The sequence below is a fragment of the Rhinichthys klamathensis genome, unplaced genomic scaffold (genome assembly GCF_029890125.1).
Source record: "Rhinichthys klamathensis goyatoka isolate OS25496 unplaced genomic scaffold, OSU_Roscu_1.1 h1tg000214l_1, whole genome shotgun sequence".
Taxonomy (NCBI): domain Eukaryota; kingdom Metazoa; phylum Chordata; class Actinopteri; order Cypriniformes; family Leuciscidae; genus Rhinichthys; species Rhinichthys klamathensis.
In genome coordinates, this window is record NW_026606739.1 from 181,823 (window position 1) to 199,865 (window position 18,043).

At 38.7% G+C, this 18,043-nt stretch overlaps 2 protein-coding genes across 2 annotated transcripts; one reads left to right on the plus strand and one right to left on the minus strand.

The window, feature by feature from the left end:
• Positions 1 to 4,859: 4,859 nt before the first annotated feature.
• On the minus strand, positions 4,860 to 7,793 carry LOC130097274 (extracellular calcium-sensing receptor-like). Its single transcript, XM_056264073.1, has 5 exons — positions 7,512 to 7,793; positions 6,529 to 7,338; positions 6,176 to 6,382; positions 5,849 to 5,972; positions 4,860 to 5,761 (listed from the first exon to the last, which is right to left on the minus strand). The coding sequence occupies exons 1-5, from the start codon at positions 7,764 to 7,766 to the stop codon at positions 4,860 to 4,862; spliced, it is 2,298 nt and encodes a 765-aa protein (XP_056120048.1). The 5' UTR covers positions 7,767 to 7,793.
• A 5,605-nt stretch (positions 7,794 to 13,398) lies between these two features.
• Positions 13,399 to 17,528, plus strand: LOC130097275 (extracellular calcium-sensing receptor). Its single transcript, XM_056264074.1, has 6 exons — positions 13,399 to 13,961; positions 14,062 to 14,359; positions 14,516 to 15,349; positions 15,527 to 15,748; positions 16,350 to 16,473; positions 16,633 to 17,528. The coding sequence occupies exons 1-6, from the start codon at positions 13,738 to 13,740 to the stop codon at positions 17,526 to 17,528; spliced, it is 2,598 nt and encodes an 865-aa protein (XP_056120049.1). The 5' UTR covers positions 13,399 to 13,737.
• Positions 17,529 to 18,043: the final 515 nt, after the last annotated feature.

Here is an 18,043-nt window from a genome sequence, read left to right on the forward strand (position 1 = left end):
CCAGCTCAAAGGCCATGACAAATTCAAAGAGGACGCGAAAGATTGCCAAAAGTAAACATTTATTGTAATAACCAATAAAACTAATAAGTAACAGCAAGTAGCGCGTGTTGGTCAGTGACATCAGTGGTGTAAATGTGGATGAGTGACTGTTGCAAAGTTTGAGTGTTGAAAAATAAAGGTAACAGAACATAATCAACAAAACAAAGATGCGCTGCTGGCAGGAGTGAGACCAGATCAGAGAGAGCGAGAGATTCAAAGGGCCGGAGTATTTATCTTCCCACAGCATCTAGCGCAGATGCTCCCAATCTGGCGCTGATACCTTCAAAGACAAAAGGGAAACAGTGAACTGCCCAACACCACACAGCAAAACACCCAACTATGCATGGCCGTCACAATTATGTATAAGTTTATTTCTTCTGTAGAACATAAAAGAGGATGAAGAATGTTTGAGTGTTTTTTTCATATAATTGAAGCTCATTTATGTTTTGTCTTGAAGATCCACATGCGTAACAATGTCTGGATCAGAGAAGAGGTGTGGAAGAAGATTAATTTATCTACAAAAGATTCTCTCTATGTCAAAGAGATGGCTGTGGCACTGTGGGGGTCAAACACTTTAAAGAGCAGAAGTGTGTCAGGAAAGGAGTGTCCCACAAATAAAAATTCTGCAAAGCCTCCCCTGACACCCTCCAAGCTGCAAGTTTTGAGAGGTAATTTATTATTTTCATTCATTCATTCATTCACTTTATGTAAACAGCCAAAACAAACAAAAATGGTTTTACATTAGTTGATATTTTTAATGTTTTAAAACTGTCAATGTTTAGATATCCTTATTTATAGTCATCCATTTATACTCGGTTATTGGTCAATAAAATATCTAGAACATAATTAAACACCTTCAGATGTATATTTAATTTCATTGGCATATAAAGAATATATTACTTTACATAAACTTTCTCTTTATATTATTAATAAATACAAGGAACAGCTATCAGAGGCATGTTTTTAAATAACTGTTGGCTACTTTAAAAAAAGGACAATATTGAACAAAAATGTGACACTATAGTTTGCCTTTCTAATTTTACTAGTTGAAAAGCGATTCAGTGGGTGGAGACGGAGTTTTGATTTGAGCTCGGCGATTTGAGCTCGGCGACTTCTCCAACATGGGGGGGTGGAGACGGACTTTTGACTTGAGCTCGGCGACTTCTAAGGGCCCCCGCCCTGCGACTTCTAAGGGCCTGCCTCGGGCCCTGGGTACTCGGTACCCTTTATCCCCCCAGTACCACGCCCCTGCCAAGAGCCAATCACAATTGACCTTTAATTTTCCGATTGGTTGATTTTGTGGCACACTTGTAACGCTGTTGCAAGTTGAGCGAGCGTGTGTGTCAAGAGTTGAGCGCGCACAGAATTAAGAGGTTGAGAGAGAGAGAGAGGGACTTGACAGGAGCGCAGAGAATAAGTTTGAGAGAGCACCTGTAAACTGCGTGAGAGGGTTATTATTGCACGTTAATATGGATAATAGCAAATACATTTATTGAGCACGGAATCGTTTTTTCTTTGCTCAAACTAATTTTTTTTTTTTGCGATTGTTAATTTCTGTTCAAAATATAGTGCACTGTGCTTGCAAAATATAGTTCTCTGTGCTCAAAACTTACAATTACTCGCTCAGGATTGAGGCACACATATAACGCCATACATTTCCAGTAGCACCTCAATGCAGTACATGAGATCCACGGGGAGGAGTCGGATCAAGATCCAAGGGGTGGAGATGGGTAGGATTAGGGGTGGGGTTAGGGATTAGGGGTGGGTTTAGGGATCAGGGGGCGGAGATGGGTAGGTTTAGGTATATGTAAGGTGGGAGGAGTTGGATCTGGATTCGACTCCTCCCCGTGGATTTCATGTTCTGCAGTGAGGACCATCTCTACATTTCAGCCGGAATCGGCCCAAATGTGCTTGCTATGTGGGTTGCCAAGTTCGACTCAGGAGAACGAACTCCAGAGAACGAGAGGACGCAAGTCCGGTTATTCTGCAAATGGAACAGCGGCGTTCTTGATCGCGTCACTCAGCACGCAGCTACTCCGGTTATCTCTTCATGTATATTTTAGGCAACAATAAAACGAAATATGCTACAACTCTGCCACTTTTCGTCAACAATAAAACGAAATATATTATAAAACACCACTCTGCCTCTTTTCATTAAAATAATTCTTAAACATAGCCTAATGGCCATGTGGTTCAGGCAACGCATACATTGATTATCCTCACTGCATATATTTATAACAACATGAACATGATCTTTTTGTTTTCATTTTAAAAATATGAAACATTATTGATTTTTATTGACATTTAACAAACAGAGACAGGGTTGTGTCATTTTATTTTATTGTACATATAGTGAAGAGAATGTTAAAATAAATATAAATATATATATTAAAGTATATAAAATAAAATTACACAACCCTGTCTCTTTTTGTTAAATGTTTTAATGATCAATAATATCTAGCCTAAAAGGTATAGAAGCTACAATGAGAAATAAAGCAAACAATTCAGTCAAACATAAGTAAGCTCTCTAAGCTACAAAGTTAAAGTTAAATAGCCTAAATAAAGTTATGAAACTTTACTTTGCCCTCAGCCAAAACGATTTTTTGCCATGGAACAAACTATAGTTTAATGAGACCAAATATCGACTTATACACAAGACGAATTACCGTAAAACTTCAAATAATAGCCGAGTCCCAAATAGACGCCTGTCTCTTTTACACGCCTGGTGTGGCTGCAGGTTTGGGTAAATAAAGGCCGGTCTCAAATAGAGGCCGGGTCTGTTTTTTTAGTTTCGGGTTGTATTTAACCTTCTAAAACCCGTAAGATCGTCAGCTTTTTGGCGGCCGAAAAAGCAAATTTGTGTCCCGCCAAGCCAAAGCCTTTTTTGATCGGTGAGTGATGTAGAATAGAGACTGCTGCGCTTGACAGGGCGCATAACGAGCAGAGAGAGAGAGAGAGAGCGCCCCGGCCGCGCACGCGCACTCTCACGTCTTCAAACAAAACGAGCGCTGTCTTGCTCTCTCTCCCTCGCGCATATTAATCAAAATCAATTGACACGATAGTAAAAGGTCGGAAGACAGCAGTTTCACGTGGAGCATTTGGAGATTTTTAGAGATTAGAGACTCTAGGCCTACACTCAATGAACAACATCTCAACACGAAATTATAAAGGCCTGTCTCATATAGACGCCTGTCTCAAATACAAGCCGGTGCAGTTCGACGATTTGGGAAAATAAAAGCCCGGGCTATTATTTGAAGTTTTACGGTATAAGTCATGTTTATCCACTAGACTAGAGACATCAGAGCCAACGGCAAACGTCAGAAGCACTAGCCGAGGAAAAGCTGTTCCAGTCGGGTTTAATGAGCGTTGAACACCCGGTGACCGCCTGGATGTCACAACAATTTTTTCAAATAGGCGCTATCTTTATAAATAAACCACAGATTTGAGCTTTAAACAACTACATTCTCGCCTGAAACACTCTTAAAATTACATTTCATGACACAATAACAGTAGTATTTTGATATTACGTGGGTTTTCTCCTCTGCTATTGACGCTTGCTGGTTGGTGCGAGATGCATTCTGGGATACCCGGCTGTCTCAATTCCGCACAAGTCACCTCTCGATGCATCCTCGGTAAACGGGGCGGATCAAGAACACATCCGGGGATTTGAACTGGACTTGGCTAGATGTGCACTTTGAATTGGGACAGTACTTGGGCAGTGACTGATGACGTTTCACAAGTCCACAAGGACACAAGTACAGACAAGAACGCATATTGAACGCATATTACAGTTATGTCTATTCCCTAGCCTGAGGACAAATTCCAGGCCTCTTTTTTTCATGTCAAACACAGGTTTTTATGTTATTTGTCCACATTAAAAGTCCCAAATGAAATACATGACATATATACAGGCTTTATTTTAATAGCATTTTGCAACAGCAGGATAGTAGTTTTAAATGTACACTTTTAAATGTATATATTCCACTGCATTACATAAAAAATATATCATCTGCAAGGAAATCATGCTAGATCTTTTCTTTATTGTTTCATGAGTCATTTTTGCTGTTATATTACCCACTGTCACAATGTATTTTATTGCATTTTATTGGATGTGCAATGCAAATCAGTTAACCTTTCAATTGTCTATTATTTAGTCATTCTAAACAAACATTTGTGAAAAGTGTGTTTGTTATCTTTTAGAACAAACATCACATGGTTGATTTTTTTTAAAGTGTCTGTAAAATGACCAAGTACTTTTGAAAGCATTATATTATTAAAGACACCATTATATGAGAACTGAACTGACGATGACATCACTGTTTTCTCCAGAGTGGCTCTCTCTCTATATATGAATAACTAAATGAATAACTTTTTTTACAACTAAAATGAACCATCACTGAACTTACTTAACCTGGACTATGATGCTATTTTCTTCTAGATCTGCTGTACAGCTGAAACAAACTGTTGCATTATTTTCCTGTTCTCTCTGTAAAGCTGCTTTGAAACAACCTGTATTGTAAAAAGCGCTATATAAATAAAGCTGACTTGACTTGACTTAAAGACAATATTTTTTTAAAGACGTCTACATGCATTTTGTAAATATGTTATTTATTGTAAAAAAAAAATATATATATATATTAACATTTAAAGTATCATAAATGTATAATCTAATTTTATTATTGTAATATTAAAATATTACAGATATAATTTGGTTTTCACAGTTATTTATAGCTATAATTTCCTTAATATATCTTCGTGAAATCTGTTGTATTAAAGATGTTGTCACAAAAATTTTATCCATACAATAAGACAAAATGGTTTTATTTTGTAACTTTTCCCATTAAATGTTGCTTAGTGTTATTTTCAGGCTTCAGTAAAATAATGTAACATTTGGGGGCAAATAAGCAGAGGAGCAGGCCAAAACTAGAAGCTAAAATAGCAAAAATTTCCACAGCAGTTGTAAATTTCCCAGGTGAACTGACATATGCAGGTACAAATGCCAGCCACACTGCACTAAATATAAGCATGCTGAAGGTGATGTATTTGGCCTCATTAAAACTGCCTGGCAACTTCCGTGCTAAAAATGCCAGAAAAAAGCAGACACAAGCCAAAAGGCCTATGTATCCCAACACACACCAGAAGGCCAGATCAGAGCCCACACTGCAATCCAGGATGATCTTGGACTGCTGATATTTAGTGTTTCTATAGGGGAAAGGAGGGGACGCTACAAGCCAGACAGTACATATAACCACCTGAACTAGAGTGCAGCAGAAGATTATGATTCTCTGCTGTATTGGGCCCAACCATTTCATTATATTGTTTCCTGGTCGGGTAGCTGTAAAAGCTGCCAGCACCACTAAAGTCTTGCCCAGGATGCAAGATATGCAGAGGGAGAAGGTGATGCTGAAGGCAGTGTGTCGTAGCATGCAGGACCAGGATGTGGGTTCCCCAATAAACACCAAAGCGCATAGAAAACACAGAGTCAGTGATAACAAGATGAAGAAACTGAGCTCTGAGTTATTCACACGGACTATAGGGGTTCCTCTGTTGTACAGAAATATCCCCAGCACTGTGACAGTCAGAAAGGCTCCAACTATAGCTATCACAGTCAGCGTGATTCCCATTGCATCATGGGAGAGAAACTCAACTACTTTCGGGACACACACTGTTCCGTTTGCATTGGACCAGTAGTCTTCAGGGCATGACAGACAATCTACTGAATCTATATATAAAAAAAATAAAAATAAAATGACTAAATCAAATGATGGAGGATTTATATTTTATTGTCAAGTAGGAAAACATACATCACCTGTCTGATTACTGATCTTGCCAATATCACATGGGACACAATCAAAGCAGCACAGAGGTTGCCCACGACGGACAGCCTTTCTGAATCCTGGAGTACAGCTGTTACTGCATACAGACACCGGTACCTACAGTATATGACAATTATTTTTATTATAAAGTAAAAAAAAGTGCACTGACTCCTTTAAATTGCATTGAAGCATAAACAAGTAAAAAAAAATTCCCTTATTATACTCAATGTTTTTATATTAATAGGGGCTCAAGGATCACATAGTGACATTTATTTGAAAAGAACAACAGATGGCAGTGCAGTGCACAGTCAACACCTTGCCTTGTTCTGTTGTTTAGACCACATAATGGCCTGTTCCTCAATCACCAGTTCTCTCCCAGAATTCTGAGCACCATCATAGAGGCCTACTTTCACAAACTGAATATCTCCACTTGAGTGTCTTTGCCAGTTTATCAAGTCATATGATGGGATTGAATCTCCCTTGATATCAAAGTTAACTTCCTCTCCAGAAACAGAAAAGGAGATTTCCTGTAAATAATGCTGAAGCTTTTGAGTATAACAAAGCAACAAGAAGAGGGGGTCAATTTAGTAAGAAGAAAGACACTTCATCTCATACAATATAATTGCTATTCTGTCTGAAAACCAGTTCTCATCAAATCCTAAGGTACTTTTACCTGCAATGGAAACACATTGCTGAGGTTTGCACATGATAAATTCTCAAATGGACCATTTCCAGGCCTGCAGTGAATGAGATTATGTAGAGAATGAGCAAAGGCATACACTGCTTTATACACATTGTAGGTCACACGAGGGCTGGAAGTGTTCATGTAGGCAGAGTGTTCTTGTCTGAGAGTTTCTTTCCCTGTGCAGGAGGGCAAATGACTGTTCAAGTTGGACGTGGAGGGGGAACAACCATACAGAGCCTCCCACAACTCCTGAACTTGGGGGTTTGAAGGGTACCTTTCTGGGGTCACTGTTTCGAGGTAACCCTGGAGACCTGGGATGTGTCCTTGACGTATTGCAAACCCAATTGTGCCATCTAAGAATGGATACGTTTCTGCTAAAATTGAAGCTGTAATCCAAGCCTCACTTGCAATCCACTGAATTCCTGTGATATTTTGAGCCACAAACTCTCTCAAGAAAGGGTAAAATTCCCCCTCTCCTGAAAAAACAACGACCACATTAGCTGTGGATTCCTTCATTACTTTAAGAATCTTCAGGACTTGTTCCTGGGTATAGTCTTTTGGGATCATTTCATGATAGGCCAAACAAATGTTAGTATTTTCAATTTCTCGCTTTAAGCCTTGTAAAGCAAATCTGCCATAGTCATGGTCTTCAGTGACCACACCAATCCATGTCCAGCCAAACCTTTTTAACAGCTGTGCAATAGCTTTGACCTGATAATCATCATTGGGAACCACTCTGAAAAATGTTGGGAACTGCTTCCGATCACTTAGACAAGAGCAGGTTGAGAAATAACTTATCTATAAATTTAAAAAAAAAATAGAATAAGAAAGAAAAAGAAAAAGCAACTGTTAGCCAACTTTGTACATATATAACAGAAAAATGTATAGACAATACAAAAATCTCGCAAGAGTAGTTAACATACTTTTATTATAAGACATCATTATAAGTCATATATATACTGTATATTTACCATGGGAATTCTGAAAGGCTCCAGAGTTCTGGAGACGACAATGGATTGTGAAGATCCAGATTCCCCTATAATTCCTAATAAAGGACTAGTTCCAGAACACATTGAACTCTGAACAACATCCTGCCCATTCAGTACTGCCAGGACTGCTTTCTGAGCCGTTACAGGGGTGGCACAAGAGTCAAAGATACTATAAGCCAGAGTATGGTTTGGTAAAAGGTCTTTTCTGTTGTTAATTTCCTCCACAGCAAGCGTCATAGTGAGAGCCCATCGGAAAGCTCTTGGATCAAACCTGCATAAAAAATAAATAAATAAATAAAAACACCTCAGTTGAAATTCTTGTAAAACAATGGATTGGTTTCTCAGAATTATTTATTGGAAAAATAATAAAGTAAAAAATAGATTTTTGTAAATTACAGGTTAGGAAAGACATGAAAAAAAAAAACATAAGACATGTCCTTACCCTTGACACTGTGCTGCCAAAGGTCTCTTTATGTAGTCTGTTGATGGAAGTTCTACTCTATAATGCAAAGGAAAAATTCCTCCTATTGTGAAGTCTCCACTCGACAAGAACACTGGAAGATTAAAGTCACCCTGTGGGTTGCAGCTTGAAATCACAGCTGCACTAGAAAGGTGAAATACAGAGACAAAAATCTGAATCATTATCCTGTTAATCTCCACGAGAAGAAAAAAAAATTCAAAGTGATGCTTCTCTTACCTTCGGTTTTATATGTTAGTCATGCATATCATTACCATTAACAGCGAGTCCCACCTTCTTTGATGTGATTGGCCATCTCCAACATTTTGACATTGACAAGCGGACTGGGGTACAACAGAGCAGCATCAAGAATAGCAAATATTGGGGGAGATAATTTGGCCATTTTTGCGGGGGACTTAAATGCATTGACACCATTATATGAAAACTGAACTGAGCTGGACGATGACATCACTCTTTTCTCCAGAGCGGCTATATATATATATATATATACACTCACCTAAAGGATTATTAGGAACACCTGTTTAATTTCTCATTAATGTAATTATCTAATCAACCAATCACATGGCAGTTGCTTCAATGCATTTAGGGGTGTGGTCCTGGTCAAGGCAATCTCCTGAACTCCAAACTGAATGTCAGAATGGGAAAGAAAGGTGATTTAAGCAATTTTGAGCGTGGCATGGTTGTTGGTGCCAGACGGGCCGGTCTGAGTATTTCACAATCTGCTCAGTTACTGGGATTTTCACGCACAACCATTTATAGGGTTTACAAAGAATGGTGTGAAAAGGGAAAAACATCCAGTATGAGGCAGTCCTGTGGGCAAAAATGCCTTGTTGATGCTAGAGGTCAGAGGAGAATGGGCCGACTGATTCAAGCTGATAGAAGAGCAACTTTGACTGAAATAACCACTTGTTACAACCGAGGTATGCAGCAAAGCATTTGTGAAGCCACAACACGCACAACCTTGAGGCGGTTGGGCTACAACAGCAGAAGACCCCACCGGGCACCACTCATCTCCACTACAAATAGGAAAAAGAGGCTACAATTTGCAAGAGCTCACCAAAATTGGACAGTTGAAGACTGGAAAAATGTTGCCTGGTCTGATGAGTCTCGATTTCTGTTGAGACATTCAGATGGTAGAGTCAGAATTTGGCGTTCACAGAATGAGAACATGGATCCATCATGCCTTGTTACCACTGTGCAGGCTGGTGGTGGTGGTGTAATGGTGTGGGGAATGTTTTCTTGGCACAATTTAGGCCCCTTAGTGCCAATTGGGCATCGTTTAAATGCCACGGCCTACCTGAGCATTGTTTCTGACCATGTCCATCCCTTTATGGCCACCATGTACCCATCCTAGAGCTTAGATCGGGCCCAAAAAATCAAGCCGTGTCCGAGCCCGGCCCGGCCCGACACATTAACTGTAATTATGAGCCCGAGCCCGATTTAAATCCGATTTTTTAATATGTGGGCCATTATAACCAGGGGCGACGCCAGATCATTTTTTTAACGCAGGTGCTGAATGGGTGCTATACTGCGCAACTTTTTATATATATATATATATATATATATATATATATATATATATAAATACTATTAATAAATGTGCAAAAATTGTCCACTTAATATTTAATATTCAATTATTTTAATTATCACAATGAAAGTTTAAATTTTATTAAATTGAACAAGCACAGCATTCAATCAAATATTCTTAAAGATTCATTATTATTAATAATGTTATTTCGACTTATGTGTGCGTGCAACAAGCAAGATGTGCATTTGTAAATTCGGTGACAAGCATGCTGAGAATTGATTTAATTTATGATGAGATGCTCCAGTTCACGTGCTATGGTGACCGCGGCTCGCCGGCGCCTCCATGCATGATTTATATTGTCTGCTATATTTGCTTCTTATTTATTAAATCCAGGCAATTGGTTAATGAAAAGGTTATTAAAATTAAGATACAATTTATACAAAACGAAATTCACTTTAAAGAAAGGCTTTCTACAAGACAAAACATAATGAAGTGGTAAAAATCATGCCTGAATGGATGGATCGCAAATGGATCCGATCCGAATGAAGGACATTGAAGGCTGACTATCATCCTTTCGGTCATGGCAAGCCTGCTTCATGTGTCTGTTCATCGTCGAAGTCCCCGTTTTTTTGCTGTCATCATAGGCGAGCAGCGCGCCGCACTTGCACTCAACAAAGCCGACACATATGTAGTCACTGCCCACGACTAGTTTAAAATATTTCCATACCTCCGACTTTCCTTCATACTTGCTCAAAGTTAACTATTTTTTTTTTTCTTTACTTCAAGCTCCATGTTGCACTTAAGCTACAAAATACAGCACAGCGTGCGAGTGGAGGAGACGCTGCGCGTGACACGTGACGTGTTTGATCAAGGGCCCGACCCCGGGCAGAGAATCTAAGCTCTAACCCATCCTCTGATGGCTACTTCCAGCAGGATAATGCACCATGTCACAAAGCGCGAATCATTTCAAATTGGTTTCTTGAACATGACAATGAGTTCACTGTACTAAAATGGCCCCCACAGTCACCAGATCTCAACCCAATAGAGCATCTTTGGGATGTGGTGGAACGGGCGCTTCGTGCCCTGGATGTGCATCCCACAAATCTCCATCAACTGCAAGATGCTCTCCTATCAATATGGGCCAACATTTCTAAAGAATGCTTTCAGCACCTTGTTGAATCAATGCCACGTAGAATTAAGGCAGTTCTGAAGGCGAAAGGGGGTCAAACACAGTATTAGTATGGTGTTCCTAATAATCCTTTAGGTGAGTGTATATCTCAATGAACTAAATTGATAACTTTTTTACTTACTTAAACTGGACTATGACGCCATTTTCTTCTAGATCTGCTGTACAGCCGAAACAATTTTGTTGCATTATTTTCCTGTAATCACTGTAAAGCTGCTTTGAAACATTCTGCATGGTAAAAAGCGCTATATAAATAAAGGTTGAATTGTCCCCCTCAATGTATATGGTGATTACGGCCCTGATGTAAATCATGGTAGAGTAGACAACGCTTAACACTTGAACGGCCACGGCGGTCATTTTGACCGTTTTGAATTTTATATCTGCAATAACTTTGTGTAAAATAAAATCCTGCTGGTACCTAACTTTTCCTAAAAGTGTCTGTATTTTCATTTAAAATGTTTTTAATATAAATTACACATAAGGCAAAAAAACAAATGAACATATGTACCTATTTCGGCCATAGATGATCATATTGACCGCACTGAATTTCGCGGTATTCTTTTGTTAAATTTCCCGCGGTTGACCTTTGTCTGTTAGGAAATAATCAGAAGATTCAATTGCAAAATGACAGATATGTTTATTGAGAGCTGGTCAGATGCTGGGAGAGTTAAGGTGTGCAAATGTCCAGTATGAAACCCTTGGCAGCACAGGGACGCTGCGTGTAGAACCAGGAGTGCTGAACATGGATGGATGACACGGAAAACGGATACAGGCAGGGAACAAACACGCAGGAAACATCCACAACGGTCTGACAAAGACTAGGCGACAACAGTGACACTAAAAAGGGTTCGCTGTTCCGCTATAGCTGGCGCGTTGATCAGAAGCAGTGGGCGTGCTGATCAGCGGCAATGATCAGCAACCACGCACACACACACACACACACACACACACACCAAGACGAGAAAGGAGACAGCGTATTCATAAACCGTGACATTGTCTCTCTCACTGTCAAAAGCATATTTAAATAAGATAGCCTACTTTTAGTTGTTATTAGGCCTATCTTGTTCTGAGTTATGTTGAATGGATATGGAATATAGCCTATCTGTTGTGAATATGCGATATTTACGGGCTAGCCTACTAATGATATTATTATTTATAAATGTATAATTAAACTTGTTTAAATGTACAGTTTGGTGTTGTTTTGTTTTTAAAAGATATCCTAATACAATGAATGCATTAATCTCTCAATTGGGTATTTATCATTAAAGATATAGAGTTTGCAATCTAACGGTCAAAATGACCGCTTGTGGCAGTTCTAGTAGTTATGGAATTCTGGCACTTCTAGTGTTAAGTTTGTTACAGTGTCCATGCTACAGGTCTGATCCACCTTTTTTCAATTATTATTACATATTTACAGTGTTTACTAGGGGTGGAACGGTACACAGAAGTCACGGTTCGGTTCATACCTCGGTTCAGACATCACGGTTCGGTACGATTTCGGTACAATGGAGGGAAAAGCAAAACAAAAATGCAGAAGGCATTGTATTTTTTAAATAAGTTTTATTAATAAAGGCATAGAACCAGTTTATTTGTAGTGCACTGACAATTGTTTTATATAATAAGTTTATTAATTAAATTAATAAAAAGACAAAAAGACTTGCGATATGTTTGGTAATTGTACCTGAATTAATTTTAAATTATTTTGCTATATTTCAGATCAATATATTTGTTTTCCTTAATTTTAATTAACATTATTAATTGACAATGTAACATTATTCTCATCTGAATTATAAATAATTGATTTCTGTATAAAATAATACTACCATTACACATTCGATTTTCTTTTTTTAATCAATGTAGAATGTGTAAGATTAGTGCTCCGAGGACAAGAAATGAAAACCAATGCAATATGACGACTGTCCAAAAGATGGGACCCACAGACTGTTTTAAAATGGAGTTGGATAAATATGTTTTGCTTTTAAAACAGTGTGTGTGTGTGTGTGATTTTGGTTGGGTGACAGTTGTAGGTTACAGTTTGACAAGAGTTTACAGTGTGACAAAAGCACAAAGTTGTGTTTTATTGCGAGTGTACACAAATATAAACACTTTGCAGGTTTAATGATCTGTATGAACAAAATGACGGAGTAGGTTTTTTATGTTTCCACTGTTCGATCGCGCGCCTCTCTCTCTCTCACACACACACACACACACACACACTCCAGCATTGCAATCTTGACATCGCAGCCTATCCATTATGCGGTCACGGTCACACCAAACGCGAATAGAGCGTCAAATTCGCGTCTAGTTCGACGCTAGTCCAAAGCGAATAGGACGCGCGTATAAAGCCAACGTTTGAAGTGAACGCGCGTTCAGAGCTAAGCCGATGGTACAGATTATGTGTCCCTAAAGAACCCGCGTATCTAACAGTAGTTCCGCATTACGCCGCAGGATTTTTTTACGCGCGTAACGCGTCTTTGCATTGACTAAATCACTCGCGCCTGACGCGCTATTCGCGTCCGGTGTGAACGTAGCATTACAGTTTTATTTATTTTTATACCGTGTATTCTCCGTGTAAATTCGTGCACCGAACCGTGACGCCCGTACCGTTTCGGTTCGATACGAATACATGTACCGTTCCACCCCTAGTGTTTACAGTCTATAGTTAAAAAGCACCAGCATAGCTATGGTGAAATTAACAAACATAGAAACTAACACATTTAAAGTTATTATGTGACAAATTTATTAAACCAGAATTGCATTAAAGATTACAAACGTTCTAATCCTTTTTAATTGAATGTTTAAAGGTTGTCTTGTGGTTGAATGTGTATCAGGCGTGCATTATAATTGGTTAAAAGAAGTGATTAAATTCACAAGGGCTTGGTACATTAAATATTGACAGCAGGAGGGGCCTATGCTTTTTGGTTTGCTTGTCTTCAGATGAAAAGTTAAATCCATCCCTCAATCGCAGATTATCTATATATGCCGTACCCATTAGATTAATTTCTCTTTGTCAGTTATGGCATGGCTTAATGCAATGTTGCTTACATTTTGGCCTCTGTGTTTTGGTTTGCAGAGTCAGCTTAAAAGCAAGGACAACTGTGTCTTTCAGGGAGACGAGGATAAATACAGCTTTTACCAGGGGGGAGATGTGGTTTTGGGTGGGATTTTTCCTTTGCATTCCAGCCCTATATCGTCATTATTTTCTTTCAGGACCAAACCTACACCAACCATGTATAAATTGTGTGTCATGCTTTCATAATCTGATATATGTTGTGTAAAACAATTTAAATGTTTAGAAATTGTTTTAATTTTCTTTGTCGTATTGTGAAATCTGTTGCAGCTTTACCCCTCGAGCACTGAGGTGGATGCAGACGATGATCTTTGCTGTAAGAGAAATAAACCAGCGGCAAGACCTTTTGCCAAACCTATCTCTGGGCTTCCACATCAGGGACAGCGGTGATGACATACCTGTATCTGTCAAGAGGTCTCTTCTCCTGGTCAATGGACAGCCTGAGAGGGACAGTGGACAAAGCTGTGAAGACACTCAAAAGCAGCCGAGCCCTGTAATTGTGGGAGATGCTGCATCAGGAATATCCATGGCTGTTCTGAGAACTCTAGGCTCATTCAAAATACCCTTGGTAAAACATTAAACCTTATTCATTTTTGCCTTTCTTTCTTGGTACTGAAGGCTGTAATGTTTATTGTTTGACAGATAGATTAATATTACTTAACTGATCTTCAGTAAGATTAAAATTAGACTTTTAATCTTACTGAAATGTGTTTTTATATCTTAGGTGAGCTACTTTGCATCCTGTTCCTGTCTCAGTAACAAGAGAGAGTTTCCAGCATTCATGCGGACTATGCCAAGTGATCTATTTCAGATTAAAGCTTTGGTAAAACTTGTGTATTATTTTCAATGGACATGGGTCGGGGTGATCGGTGTGGATTCAGACTATGCTCGGTTTGCCATCCAGCTCTTCCTGAAAGAGTCAGAAAGATTTAACGTTTGTCCTGCTTATGTCCACTTTTATCCTGTTGCACTGACACAAGATGCAGTGGAGGAGCTTGTGAACATTTTAAAAGCCTCATCTGCTACAGTAACAGTAAACTTCTCTGGGGAATCAGAACTACATAGTATACTAAAAGAGTGCAGACGCCAAAATGTTACTCATCTTCAGTGGATTGCCAGTGAGGCCTGGGCCACATCAAAAGCCCTCTGGGAGGATTTTGGGGATCTGTTAAAGGGAACATTGGGGTTTGCCATACGGAGAGCTGATATTCCACATCTTGGCAGTTACCTCAAAAGAGTAAATTTTTCTATTGCTGAGACGTCCCATTTTCTCTCTGAGTTTTGGGAAGAGACTTTTCATTGTCGGCTGAATGAGTCCTTAAACACCCATGTACATGGAGAAGGGGCACAGAACTGGCCACCCTGCAATGGCAGTGAGAGTTTGAATGATGTGTACACTCCTTATTCAGATGTGTCACAACTCAGAGTGTCCTACAATGTTTATAAGGCTGTGTATCTCATAGCACATGCACTACACGACATGAGCACATGTGTCCCAGGAAAGGGCCCCTTTCAAAATGGGACATGTGGGAGTCTGTATCACATTCTGCCATGGCAGGTGTGTGTTACTCACCATTTTACGTTCTCTGCATTTATAGCGCTGATAAGGAATTATCAAGCAGTTTACAAGTTTTAAAGCAACGGTTAAATATAACATCTATGTATCTAAATATTTCCATCCATGCATTTGAATGTTTTTGCTTTGCATTATCCTGTCTTCCAACCTTCATCTAAGCTCCTGCACTACATGAAACAAACACATTTCACAACATTAGGAGAAGAGGTCAGATTTGATGACAGCGGTGATCCAGTTGCATCCTACGATCTGATGAACTGGCAAAGAGGGTCTGATGGCTCCCTTCAGCTAGTGAGGGTGGGATTCTATGATGCCTCCCTTGAAGAAGACAAGGACCTAATAATAGATGAGCCAGTAATTATGTGGCACAGAGGAGAGAAGGTGTGTGCCATCCCACTCATCACCAGATATTGTTTACTATGTTTGTTTTGCCTTCAAATCTTCCCAATGATTATGGCTGAACTTAATAAAATCCAGTTTTGTAACTTTACATGGCAATGCACTGTGGATTTAATTTTGTACTAAACATTTGTATATACAATTTGGTTTTGTTTTCACTGTAGTTTAGGGTACCATTCTCACGATTAACTTACTATTAACTATGACTTTTGCCTCAATAAACTCCTAATTACTGCTTATTAATAGTTAGTAAGGTAGTTGTTCAGTTTAGGTATTGGGTAGGATTAAGGGATGTAGAATATGGTCATGCAGAATAAGGCATTCATATGTGCTTTATAAGTACTAAATTACAGCTACTTAGTAACTTAGTAATATGCATGCTAGTAAGCAACTAGTTGACAGTAAGAATTGTACCCTAAACTAAAGTGTTACCAAAATATGTTACATGTAAATAATCCGGCTACATTTTTTATTTATAAGGTTTTAAATTGCATATTTCTTTATGCAATGAAAGTATGTGGTGATTTGCACTCTCATTGAGTTCAGACTACATTTCTACTGCTTGTTCTGTTGTGGTCATTAGGCACCAGAATCATTGTGCAGTCAAAGCTGTCTGCCAGGCTCCAGGAAGGCCAGGCAAAAAGGAAAGCCAGTTTGCTGCTTTGACTGCATACTGTGTGCCGAAGGAGAGATCAGTAATGAAACAGGTGTGAATTTCTTCACAGCTCCTCGCTTAATGGAATTTTGAATAATAATAATGATAATAATAAATAAATTAATATACAAAACATGGAAGTCAATCAATTTATGTAAAAAATATATATAAATACATTTTATGCTCCCCCTTTTCACATTTTTTTCCACAGACTCAAATGATTGCCTGACATGTTCAAAGGAAACATGGCCAAACCAAGCTCGAGACAAGTGCATTCCAAAAACATTAGAGTTTTTGTCCTTTCAGGAGCCCTTGGGAATAATCCTGTGGGCATTTTCAGCATTCGGGGCCTGTGCAGCATTAGCAGTGCTTGGTGTGTTTATAATGTACAGGAAAACACCAGTCATACGAGGAAACAATATGGAATTAAGTTTCCTTCTCCTCCTGTTCCTCTGCGCATGCTTTCTGATTGGCCTGACATTTATAGGGAAGCCCACTGACTGGTTATGCCGGATTCGCTATCCAGCCTTTGGAATCAGCTTTACTCTCTGTATTTCATGCATCTTGGCAAAAACTGTAGTAGTTTTAATGGCATTCAGGGCCACCCTCCCTGGCAGTAATGTCATGAAGTGGTTTGGCCCTGCTAAACAAAGATCAAGTGTAATCTTGTGCACTTTTGTGCAAGCACTTATTTGCATAATATGGTTAACAACTAAGCCTCCTGTTGCTGCATATAACACCAAGTTCATGAGTGCAACAATAATTGTTGAATGTGCTGTAGGATCTGAAATTGGTTTTTGGTGTGTGTTAGGATATATTGGCCTCCTTGCTTCTTTGTGTTTCTTATTAGCATTTTTGGCCAGAAAACTACCAGACAACTTTAATGAGGCTAAATTTATCACATTCAGCATGCTTATATTTTTTGCTGTGTGGATAACATTCATTCCAGTTTATGTGAGCTCTCGTGGAAAGTATATGGTTGCTGTCCATGTCTTTGCTATTCTAGCTTCTGCCTTTGGTCTCTTGCTGTGTATATTTGCTCCTAAATGTTATATTGTACTTCTAAAACCTGAGAAAAATGACAAAAAACATATGATGAAAAAATAACAACAAAAAAAAAGTTGTAATAATACGGTACAGTAAAAAAATGCATGAATAGCCCAAATTTTTCCTCAGCAGATATTAACTATACAAGTTATCCAGTAAATAAAATTAGCTTTAAATCAATTTCGTTGTTGGTATTATTTATATTTTACTTTTGACATTCACTTTCATTTAGACTTGCCATTATGTTCACCAAAAAATGGTGCACAGATGGAAGAAAATTCAGATATTTTTTTTTTACTGTGTGCACATACTAAACACTGTAAATGTAGACTTTTTTTTGTAATAAAAAAATGTATTTGTATGTTATATAATTGACACTGTAGCTATTATGTACTTACAATGTACGATTATATGTAGATTTCATAATATAGAGAAATTTTAAGTCTGCTTACTAGCCATATACAACCATGACTCAAAATCCCATAGTGCCTCTTACTTTCACAGTACAATAGATCACAGTGCTGAGCTTTCCTTGTTGTTATGGCTACACTAGTGACATGTGTAGACTTGGAATT